Here is a 12,587-nt window from a genome sequence, read left to right on the forward strand (position 1 = left end):
CTGAAAGTTTATACTCAGCCCCCAAAAAAGACTCATGTTGGAGCTGGTGTTATAAAGTTACACATCAGCTGGGATGTAGAAAAGCACTTCAGGTGAATCATTGAAGTAATTTTCTTAAGGTTTGAACACAGTTGAAAGTTTTTAAAGTTAGAATATGACAGACAATATGCAGAAGTTATAATAACTTTCCTTCATATCAAAAATAGTGACCTAAGTAAGCCCACATATTTATAAAATATAGAATTTAGGAATCTGTATAATCAGGATTTAAGCTTCTGATTCATCTTTTAAAAAGCACAAAGCCTTTCATATACCTAATCTGTTTTGTGAAGGTATATGAACTTGAGAACTCTTAAATTTAAATATCAGTATTTAAGGCCATCTTGCCTAGTTTCTAAAGTTTATCTTTATTTCTTTGGTTTACTCAGTGTAGCACTGACTTCTAGTGAATAAAATCATCCTGCACACCTAGTGCAAGTATTTGGTTTAAATTACAGGAGAAACTAAAAATTGCTAGATTTCATTCAAACTTGGTTTTGGCTTCCTGAACAAAACTATATTAAGTGCAGTATACCTGCATGACCCAGTATAGTAACCACTAGCTATAAGTGATTATTGAATTCTTGATGAAATTTGTCAAGTCCAAATATGTAGTAAATGTAAAACACATGCCAGATTTTAAGGATTTAGTACAAAAACAAACAACTTCAATAACTTTTATGTTGATTACATGTTAAAATAATTTGTTAAGTGAAATATATATTAAAAGTAATTTCAACTGCCTTTTATTTTTTAGTAATGTGCTATGCTAAGTAACTTAAAATTACATATATATGTGGTTCAAATTATGTATATCTTTCATTGTAATGATTTTTGAGCTCCAGTTTACTACAAGTAGCATTAAAAGACAGTTTATTTCCCTATACGTGGCTGTCACAGATATTACTTACAGGTTAGTTAGCACTGCCCCATTTCTCTTACTGGTTTAAAGAAAATCTTTAGAGGCTATGAATAGAACCCAAACTAAGTTTTATATTTATTTATTTATCTATTTATTTATATTTAGTTGTAGTTGGACACCATACCTTTGTTTTATTTATTTATGTGGTGCTGAGGATCGAACCCAGTGCCTCACACATGCTAGGCAAGCGCTCTACCACTGAGCCACAGCCCAGCCCCAAAACAAGTTTTTCTTTTTGTTACTTAATTATTTCAGTGTAGAGTCTGACAAATGCAATATTAGTTACATTTCATTATACCCCTTTATAACTTGTTTAAGTACATAATTCTGGTTGTCATCAGTATCACATATTTTATTAGACCAGTGGGCAATCAACTTTCTAAAATGTGCTTATTTAAATTTTAATCAAGGAAACCATTACCTTAGTAATCCTATTGCATGTGAATAATGTTGATCACAGACCTTCACCTGAGTAGTGTTACCAATAATAAGAAATGGGAAAACATAATCAGAATCTGTTTTCTACTTTTGTTAATAAGATATTTTTATTAACAATAAAAATACTCAGATATGTTTTCCTTGTCAACATCAAGCCAGTGACCTACTTGGATCTGGGTGAAGAAAAATCTGTGCCATACCATGAAATTTCTGTTTGGAACATGACTTGATAAAATTGATTTAAATTATCTGTAATGACATGAATTTATTGTTCTGATGGTCTGTTTAGTATTTAGCTTTCTGAGAACTAGATTTAACTTCACAGTGATCTTGGTATATTGGATAATATGTCAGAAACAATGAAGTTGAGCAACAAAATAGGCATGCCTAAATAAATGAATGAATGACTATAAGCCTTCAGTTCCAGAGAAAATACTCTAGATGCCCATGAGTCAGCAACATGGAAATAAGTATAGGTTCTCAAATACAGTATGAATTCCAATGACAGAAAATAAAATGTTATCATATTTCCATATTTCCATGTTGAAGGTGGTAGCCAGCTTTCTGTACCCTTTCTTCCGCTTAAGGCACATAGGATAGGTGTAAGAGAATTTCTTTTTCAAAATTATTAACATTGAAACATGCATTTGTGAGGTCTTAAAACCACTTTTTATACACAAAATGCTTTCTTTATTATCAGACCTAAAAACTAAAGAAAAATAATAATTCAACGAATATTTGAAGAGTACCTGTGCTTTACTGTCATTAAATACTTTTTAATATTATATTACTATCATTTTATCAATAGCATTCAGTGTACCTTTTCCCTGTTTTATTTTTTTATTTATTTTTGAGATGGAGTCTTGCTAAGTTACTGAGGCTGGCCTCAAATTTTTGACCCTCCTGCCTCAGCCTCCCTAGTTGCTTGAGATTACAGGCATGCACCACTATGCATCACTGTTTCCAGCTGCTGTGACTTTCCTTAATTGTTTATATCTGAACTTGAAGAACTTTGTTTCTAAAAATTAAAAAATGATTTTCTAGTTTAAACTGACACTTTTTACTTTATAGATTTCATTCTAGGCACTTTACTGACAAACTCTGCTACTTGTGTCATCATGATAGGTGGCTTAATATAATGACTTATTAAATCTTTGAAGTTTTATACTTATATTTCATTCTCCAGTGGACAGTATCATATAGAGAGGTACATTTTAGAATATATCAAACCTATAGGTCAGATTTTTATTTAAATAGATGAAATAAATAGAGGTTTATTAAAAAGAAGTTTGTTTGTTTTTTTTTTTAAGCCTACAAACTACCATAATCTTTCGGTGGTTTCTTTTGAAAACTAAAACTGTTTATCGATCTCCACACATCAACCATATTGCCCTACAAGATAGTTTGCTTTCTGGTGAAAGTAAAGCTATTAAACAGAGATTTATTTTATTGGTTTCATTTTTATTCCAAACCAAGCATTTTACTATTTTCTAAACATTAAGAAATAATGCTTTTTTTTCTTTTAAAATAAAATATTGTTTTCTGGCACAGATGGCAGAATAATGTACAAAAGAGGTGCCCAGCAAATAATTTGAGGATAAAGAAATGAAGAGGAAAAAATAAAATAAATAAATAAAAATAAATGAGCAGGAATTTTAATATAAGAATAAAAGATAATGTGATTTATTACACTATTAACTATAAAAATACTTAAAATTCACATGAAAAACCACTGGTATCATAAGAACAAGCTGTTGATGTTTTTTATTTATTTATTTGGGTACTGGGGGCTACCATGCCCAGATGTTAATATATTTTTATTTATTTATTTTTTATTTTTTATTTATATGACAGCAGAATGCATTATAATTCATATTACACATAAAGAGCACATTTTTTCATATCTCTGGTTATATATAATAATGTTTCTTAATGTTGGATACTTTGCTAGGTTTTTTATGTATATTACTTTGTTCAGTTCTTACAATCCTATAAGGCAGATAGGATTATCCTCATTTTGAATATGAGGAATAGAGGTTTACGTAAGAAATTGCCTAAAATCACAGAAATGTGGTAAAGAAAAGACTTAAACTAATAAAGAGATTACATAATGTCTAATTCTAGAGGGTATGTTATTTTCACGGTCAGTCTACTATTGAAAAGCCATCTCTATTTGGAATATTAAAACGTGCTATTCTAGATACAGTTTTTAAAATTAGGTTATAGATGCTGTGAAAAGGACTTACTTTTTAGGAATAGCTTTTCTTAGATCATATAAATAACATTATGTAAATTTTAGACAATAAAGAAGCAAAAAAATCACCTATAATTTCCAAAGTTCTTTAAAACATTATATGGAAACTGTAATAAAATGAAATTTGATGAAAAAAAAAAGATAATTGATAAGACACCTTTGTTATCCCCTTACCCTCACCCCTGTCAAGGCCACATAAAGTATTAAAAGAGGCAGTCTCCTTTAATAGATGCCTTCATTCCTTTTTTAGTTTTCTCCATGTTTTTCTGTTTTTCTTCACATCTACCACTAGTAGATAACATTTTAATTTTAAGATAACACTTCCTGTCCTGCAATTCACCTAGTTAATGATATCTGTATATATAACTGGATAAAATGGAATATGTGAAATTACATTTTCTAGAAAAGGCAGATAGAGTGGTTGGCCCAGCTTTCCCATCTTCTAGATCACAGAATGAAACAGATTGCATTAAAATATGTGGTTCCTTGAATTTTTCTCAGCATTACCAAATGCACCTTTATCATCTATTAACAATTGTAAGTGACTAATATGTTGACATTAATAAGCAAGCATATTTTAATTGTATAGTGGCAGTTATTTATGGTCTTACAGGAGATAGCAAATACTATTTTATTTGTACTTATTATGGAATTGCCTTTTTCTTGAGGACAGAAAAGTAGAATTTATATGCTTTTCAGATATATTACAGTAGTCAATATGAATAAATTAAAGATAATCCTATTAGGTTTCTGAAAAAAATAAATTTGCAAAATAATAAAAGCTAATGAAGAATTTTTGCCAAGATAATTTGTGTTCATTTTAGCTCCCCTTAGTTTCCAGTTTTCCATGTCATAAGGAAGTGTGCATGTGTCTGAAACTGTGAGTAGCCATCCCTGGATAGAAGTAACTGGGCTCTAGATAACCCAGTTCAAAGTTCAGTAGTCCTTATCACAGCTTAGTCTACAAATTAATTTTACCTTGCTACCCTGCATGAATTCTACAATGAAATACAGAAATTTCTTTGGGAAGTTGTAATGATTCAAATTAATGATTCATTTCTCATGTGACATTGTAGTTACCAATAATGTTAGAAAGCCTCTTTTTTTTCAAAATTTGGCCCATAGCATGAAGCCATTCCATATACTATATTTATATATAAATGTATATAAGTATATATTTATACTTATATATACTTATACTATCAGTATAAAAGAGCACATATTCACCAACTTCCAATTCAGAAGCACCGTGTTCCTCAGAAGCCCCCAAAATACTGTCTCTAACTATATGTACACTAACTATATGGTAGTCCTTAGTTTATACAGCAGGTCTCTTTCCCACAAATTAAGGACAAGAGAGAGACATGCTCTTCTAACCAGTTCCTATTTGCTTAGGAACCTCAGAAGAGAAAGTACAAGTAGAATAAACTGTCAAGAGAAACAGATTATTTTTCTGGCCAGGATAAAACAAGAAAGGTTAGCAGAAATTGCAAAATCCATGACTCTAGTATTCACAAGAAGACAGACAAAGATCAAGGCAGGAAACATTGAAACATGAGGTTGTTTCATTCCCAGCTTTGAAGCTCCTCCATTACGCCAGTTTTGCTCAGTAGTTTGCACCATTTGCTAGTTACTTCCTGTCCTATTTCCTGAGGGGAAGAGTCTCCTGGAGGAGTGATAAAGCTTCATAGTTGGGTTGCATCTCTTGTATCCTCCTCAGTCTTTCACCGTTTCTTTTCCCAATGTCCTGGCTTCTAACAGTAGTGACCTTTTGACTTTTCATTAAGAGGTCTTCTCTCTTAAAAGAAGCAGGTGTCTTAAGAGAGAAGAACTTGGTAGCCCCCCAAAAGGGTTTACTCCCTTTGTACATAATTTTAATTGGGCAGGTGACATTGTAGTCTTAAGTTTCTTTTTGTCTTTCCACCTTTATCTCCAGTTTTTCTCCCAAACTAGATTGCTGTTGCCAGTACCTTAAAACTTGCCTGTCATTACCATCTAAAATACCTCTCCTCCATTTATGCTTTTATTCTCTGTAATAAAACTGCCACAAAAGTGGAGAAGACTGAGTCTATTCTAATCTGCTCTAAACCCATCCTCATTAATTTAGAAAATGCCTCAGTGAGCAACTGAGGAAAAATCAATGCAAGACTTATCCAATAGCAACAGGGCAACTTCTCCCCAGATCACCTCCTGCAGAAAGATTTCACTGCTACCTGTAGTGACTCACAATGAGTTTTAAAGGCATGAGGAGCAATCAGAGATGTTGGAGGAGGCAGTTGGCTTCCTACAGCTATCGCACAGCTATGTGTGAGGGGGGTTATCGTTTTTCCCATCATGCCTTTCTCTAGTCAGGCAGTCAATCAGAAGCAACACTCCATGCAGCAGCCAGTACACATTCTCATATGTAAACTAAAAACATGCCAAAGACCCCTTGGCAGATTTTTGCAGATCTTTCCAGAGCACTGGAAATAACATTTTAACATGGGTAATATCAGCTGAGAAACAGGGCCTATGTACCCTTATCACATCATATGGTTTCTCTGATAGTCCTGGATCACTTATAAAAGGTAATTGAATCAGTGGAATTTCAAAGGGTTAGAACTGATGTTCTTCACAACTAGATGAAAAATCAGTTGGTTTGTATGGCAGTGTAGTTTCAGGCTCCTTTAACTGTTTGATATCCTGACTTTTGTTTTCCTTTTTGTCCAAGTTACTAGTGCAACCACTTGCCAACCTAACTCTAGGACAGTCTCTTATGCACATTTTCAAACTCCTTGTTTCTTCCTCTTCATCATTTCTACTTCCCTAGCTATGTTTTCCATGTTGGGTTTAAAAGAGTCTGAGAGATGAAATCCATATTAAAATATTCTAATAAGACTGCAGTTCTCCTTTTTCAAGGGGAAAGTTATCCCCAGACACTTTAGTCATTGGGAACCATCCATCCATCCAAAAGTTCATCACCCCACTCTTCAAGGTCCTAGATTGATGCTAAGAAGCAGCATAGAAGGGCAAATAACTTAATCTCCTCTAGTTTATTCATCCATTTTCCTAATTTGTTTTGTGGATGTCCAGTTTACTCTTTCTTTTATCTCCTGAGAAATAAAATAGATGCAGAGACATCAGTAATTCTTTTGAGTGGAGTTTTTCTAAGAATTTTTGTAAATACACGAAATTTTCTACTCAGTCAACCCTTTCTCTGGCCATTGCAAAGTGGTGTTTTTATAGGTGAACCTGTCCCAAACAGCAAAGTAAAATAAGCCTTTTTTTTTTTTTTTTTAAGGGATCTGCTGACAACATTCTGGACTTCTCATATTTTTCTACTATTAGCCAGTATCATAGTCAGATGAGATCTTCAAGCTCATATTACCCATTTTGATCAACAGTAACTCAAAATTTGCTGTGAAGATTTGGAATTTTACCTTAGAAACCGTATCCCACTAAACCAAAACAGTTGGAGAGTAACTTTTTAGCATATATTCAGGGTCTTCTACCTAATTTAAGATAACCACAATGTCCTCCAATGAAATCACCCAACAGAAGAACTTACTTACGGTTTACCAACCATCCTTATTGCTAAATTTTTAGGTTAAAAAAAGAAATTGATATCTGAAGGAATATACTAATTCATAAATATAATATTATCTAATTTCATTACTCAGGGGAGAAAAATCCCTGAGTGTATGTAGATAGCCCATAAGTGGCTACAGAGTTATTGTGAATTTTGTCCTTATATAGAATTAAAGCTGGGGTTCTTTTTTAATAAATAGCCAACAGATAGTTAATTGCATCAGTAACATTGTACTTGGACATCCTGTTTTTCATAATTTTTATCAGACTTAACTCTTGTCATTTTTTCATTAGTACCTCCTATAGTTGTCCTTTTTACTATATCTAGCACATATCATTAATCACATCTTTCAACATGCCTCAGTAAGATTTGATTAAGTTCAGTTTCCCCAAACCTCTCCTGATATGTCCAAGACCCCTACAAATTACCTCTGTAATTTGGAGCCACCTGGTGGTTGTCTGCTTGGACTTCAATCTTAATAGGAATAATTCTGGGTCTTGGTGTTTAACAGGGACTTCCAAAATAACAGCCATTTTAGGAATTTCTTAGTTAGCTTTTAATTTTTTTTCCTGATCAGGGAGGATTGGCTGTGAAAATCTTGGAGACTCAGGGACCTACCCCTCCTGCTTGCCTTTCTCTTCCCTTTAGCAGTGAGGAACATTTGCCTATCCCATGTAAAAATCTAAGGCTGGGCAGAGGATGAAAGCCAATGGCTAATTGCATTGAATCTAATTTTAGGTTACTGTGTAGTTTTACTAAACCCGGATGTAGAATTGCTATGTTTTAGAGAAAGCACGCCTTCAAATTTATAGAGTATTGCCAAATTGCTCTCCCAAATAGTTACATCAATTTATACTCCCACCTGTACAGTAAGAGTTCCTACTTTCACACATTCTTGGCAACATCTGGTGTTTGCAGACTTTATTTTTAACCAATCTGATGGGTGTGAAGGAGTGTCTCATTTTGACTTTAATTTGCATTTTTCCACTTTTGAACATCTTTTCATGTGTTTATTGGTCATTTGGGTTTCCTCTTCTATGAATTGACTGTTCATATCTTTTACCTTAAAAAAAAAAACTGGGTTACTGTTTTTGATTAGTAACTATTACTAATTATTTACTAATTAGAATTTTGATTGTTTGTACAGATTGCAAGTCTCTTTTTCCAATATGACATTTCTTTATAAATTATGGAGTATTGGGTAAAGAACTTTTATATGTTCAAAGCTATGATAGTACGTGGTTGTTTGTCTTATTTAACAAGTACTTCCCTATCCTACTCTGAATGTCTCTTGTCATTTCTTCTAAAAGTTTTACAATGTTTCTTTTCATATTTAAATCTTAGATCTGCCTACAACTTACATTTTGCATATGGAAAGAATTAAAAGTTCAGTTTTATTTTTTCCATATGAATAGCCAGTTGTCCTAGTATCATTGGTTCAATAGTCCATCTTTTTCCAATTTTGATTTGTAACATCACCTTATTTTTTTTTTTGTAGTTGTCAGCGGATCTTTTATTTACTTTTATTTTGTATTTATTTATATGCGGTGCTGAGAATGAGCCCAGGGCCTCACACATGCCAGGCAAGCGCTCTACCACTGAGCCCACAACTCCAGCCCCCAGCATTGTTTTCATTGTTTTTCCATATCAATTTTAGGATCAGATTATCAAGTTCTGTAAAAACTTCTCTCTGTAATTTGTTTGGTAATATAATGTACTTTTTATATGTTAACTTGATAGCCATCTTTATAAATTGGGTCTTACTGCTGCTGAAAATGTTATATTGTTTCTTTTTTTTAGTTCTTGTGTACTTTAATACAAGTTTCTAATTTTCATTTTTTCCATAAAGTTATTTTTGTTTAGATGTGTTTAGCTTTAATTATTATTACAAATTAAATAATCTAAAAGATTAAACTTTAAAAAAGTTAAAATTTTAAATTGCTTTTGTTAGAACCTCATATCTGTAACGTAGTAACATATTGTAGTCAAAGGATATTTTATGTATGATTCAGATTCCTGATACCTGTTGAAATCTGTTCTATAGCCTGGTATATAGCCAATTTTATGAAGCTTTGATGTGCTCACAAAAAGATTTTCTATTCCCTGAATTTGTGCAGGATTGATATATGTCCATTAGATCAAGTTTTTAATTGATTGTTCCTATTATCTATATTCTTATTTAATGTTTTCTGCTTCACCTGTCAATTAGTATGATTGTGAATTTGTTAATTTTTTTAGTAATCCTGTGAACTTTTGCCTTATTGACACAGATTATGAGTTCATAATTACCATAGTTGCCTGTGAATTGTTCCGATTTTACTATTATGTAATAGCTTTTTTATCCCTAGAAATGTATTTGCCTTAAACTATGTACTTTTTCCTGGTATTGATTGAGCTGTGCCAGTTTACTTTGGTTTATAGTCTGCCTAGTGTGGAAGTTAAGGATGTGTTCAACTGCAAACAACAGAAAGTTGCACTACAGTTGCTTCCATAAATGTGGAATTATTTTTTCTCATATAACAAAGATTGAACATAGATTTGAGTCCATCTGCTCAGAAATCCAGGCTCTTTTTATTTTTCTATTTACCACCTTTCATCCTTATTCATTCCTTTTCTCTCCCAGTGATGCTTTGTGGAGGGTGAGGAGAGGATAAATGAGGACAAAATTTATTATTGGAATTGATACCATTTCCTATTGTTGAATCTATAGAATTATGTCCCATGATTGTAAATGGTCTGGTGTCTCACACATTTTATGAAAGTTTTTTAATGAGAAGATGGAATCTTCTATTTGTACAGTGAGTAAATGTGACAGTTACCCTTATTGAATGAAATAACCAGGAAGAAATTGCTTATGCATGCCTGTCTTTAGAAGCAGAAACAATTGTCAACTCTCAATAAAACCATTTTACTAGCAAAGCATAATATAATAGATTTCAAAACAATAAAGTAAAGCAAAAATATAGTAAAGTTTTAGCAAGTTGAGTGTATTTAGGAATACGCTCTATGTGTTCTCTGAAGAGATACCTTCATTTTCTATAATTTTTCAGAGACTGGTTAAATTTCAGGATTTTCCATGAAACCAAACATCACTTTGTTTTTTTTTTCTGGAGCATTTGCAGGCTAGTAGGCAGCCCTTCTAACCTAGAAAATGTGACCTCACACTCTTCCTTTCCTTATGCCATTCTTTGAAACTTCCAGTGAATCTGATTTCACCTCTAATCTTTCCCTGAACCATTAAAAGAGGTCTGTGAAACCATGAAACACAATTTCTTGTGTTTGTATTTGTAGTCTTTAACATCTATGAAGCAGGTGAATCAATTTTTGTTTTGTACTGAAAATGATTACAGCATGTTAGTGGTTCTTGGGTTTCCTAATGGTTGATGTCTATTAAAAGTTAACAGAAGCATTTACCTACATAATTTCATTCAGCCCTTCTTTGTCCCAAAAATAAAATAATATGTAACAAAGGGAGCCCTCAGAATTTAAGTTGTAAAGAATGCAGTTAATTACATTCAAAGCAGAAACTTCTTTCTTTAAAAAGATTGAAATTGTGTTATTTTAATTATTTGGTTAATATGTATAAGTAGAACCTTGTGCTAGATAAATACTTATTGAATGACTCCTGAGTTGGGCATTTTCTTTTAGACACTAAAACTGCTAATCCAATTTTGAATGCCCGTTTGACATCATTAATCCTTGTTCAACACAATATTGTTGAACAGAAACTAGGTATCTTTTCATTGCAGGATATAGAAAGTATTTTTTTTTGTATGAGATAAAGCATTGTGAACGTGTTTTTCCTTTCCATGACTATGTGGGGTTATTTTACATTTTTTACCTAAAAATTTTTGTGCATGACTTAGTCATTATATTGAAAAATATACATAAGAACTATTAAAAAGGAAAAATTTTTAGAAACTGAAGTATTCCATTTCACTGTTTTTACAGATTTCTTTTTCTGTGTGACTTTTTTACATTTGATTAAAATTCTTTCTGTGGTTGAAGCTTTTTCTTTATCAAAAAGAACTTATAAACTTTTTGACTAGTTAATCTTTATAACTTTACATTTGGAAACCTATTCTTTTCTTTATTTTCTACAATAATCACTTCAGTTTTCTAATTGTTTTCTCAACGATCTTGATTTTTCAACTAAGTTATCTTAATTTTTTTGAGGAATGCAACTTTATCTTAACTGTCTCCCCCCCCCCCTTTTTTTTTTTTTTTTTTGCTATTGGGGATTGAACTCAGGGTCGGTTACTCAATCACTGAGCCACACCACCACACCACGACCCTGTTTTATATTTTATTTAGAGATAGGGTCTCACAGAGTTGCTTAGCACCTTGCCTTTGCTGAGGCTGGCTTTGATTTCAAAATCCTCCTGCCCCAGCCTCCAAACCACTGGGATTATAAGCATGTACCACTGAGCTCGGCCTTCACCTTAACTTTCAAATCTAATATGCAGTTGTTTCTGTTTATAAATTTGAATTAATTTAATTGAACTTAGGTTTTGTTGTGTTTTAAGTATTATGAAATAATCTTTCAGCCATGGAAACAAAGAAGTATTTTCCTGCCGAGGAATAAAATTGGCAGTGGATTGGTTTTTGGAAAGAGGCCATAAAGATATTACAGTTTTTGTTCCTGCTTGGAGAAAAGAGCAATCCCGACCTGATGCTCTCATTACAGGTAAGCTCATTACAGGCAGCTATTTGTTCCTAGCTTCTGTATAATACCTATGTAGATCCCTTAACACTCAGGTATTCTTAATCCAGTTCTGTTTATTCTATATGATTGCAATTGTCTTGTGTGGGACATTAAAATTGTTTTCAGGTTTGAAAATTATCTAATTAACTGAACACTAATCTTTACTACGTGAGTCAGGGGTTTTTTCATTTATATGGAAACTTTGACTTTTTAAAAATATTTTTTTAGTTGTCAATATACCTTTATTTTTATTTTATTTTATTTATTTATATGAGGTGCTGAGAATTGAACCCAGTGCTTCACCAATGCTAGGCAAGCACTCCACCACTGAGCCAAAACCCTAACCCCTAAAATTCTGACTTTTAGAGACATGCTGAGACAAGAAGCCTTCTCTACCTTTGCCATTTACTAGCAACAGAACTTTGAGCACACTGAGCCTCTGAACCCCACTTTTCTCAAATGCTGTAAGAAATTAGACTAGATGCCGGTCAAGTTCTAATGGTTACAAGTTAAAAAAAGACCTCTAAGACCACAGAATATTCTGTCTGGTTAAGAAGAAAATGAGTAGTCTCAATAAACTATTTATATTCATACTTTATATTAGTTCATAATTTTTAAATGTATGAGTTTCAGGTAGAGATATCCTTTGTAACATCAGCAT

The 12,587-nt window shown here is 32.5% G+C and overlaps 1 protein-coding gene across 8 annotated transcripts in view; it reads left to right on the forward strand.

Moving 5' to 3' along the window:
- Zc3h12c (zinc finger CCCH-type containing 12C) overlaps positions 1–12,587 on the forward strand; it is a 70,969-nt gene that overhangs the window by 43,697 nt on the left and 14,685 nt on the right. For all 8 annotated transcript variants that reach the window (XM_078046963.1, XM_078046962.1, XM_078046961.1 and 5 more), the window contains exon 3: positions 11,769–11,908. In XM_078046963.1, coding sequence (XP_077903089.1) covers positions 11,769–11,908 — 140 coding nt within the window. The remainder of the gene's footprint in view (positions 1–11,768; positions 11,909–12,587) is intronic.

Source organism: Ictidomys tridecemlineatus, chromosome 4 (assembly GCF_052094955.1).
Source record: "Ictidomys tridecemlineatus isolate mIctTri1 chromosome 4, mIctTri1.hap1, whole genome shotgun sequence".
Classification (NCBI taxonomy): Eukaryota; Metazoa; Chordata; class Mammalia; order Rodentia; family Sciuridae; genus Ictidomys; species Ictidomys tridecemlineatus.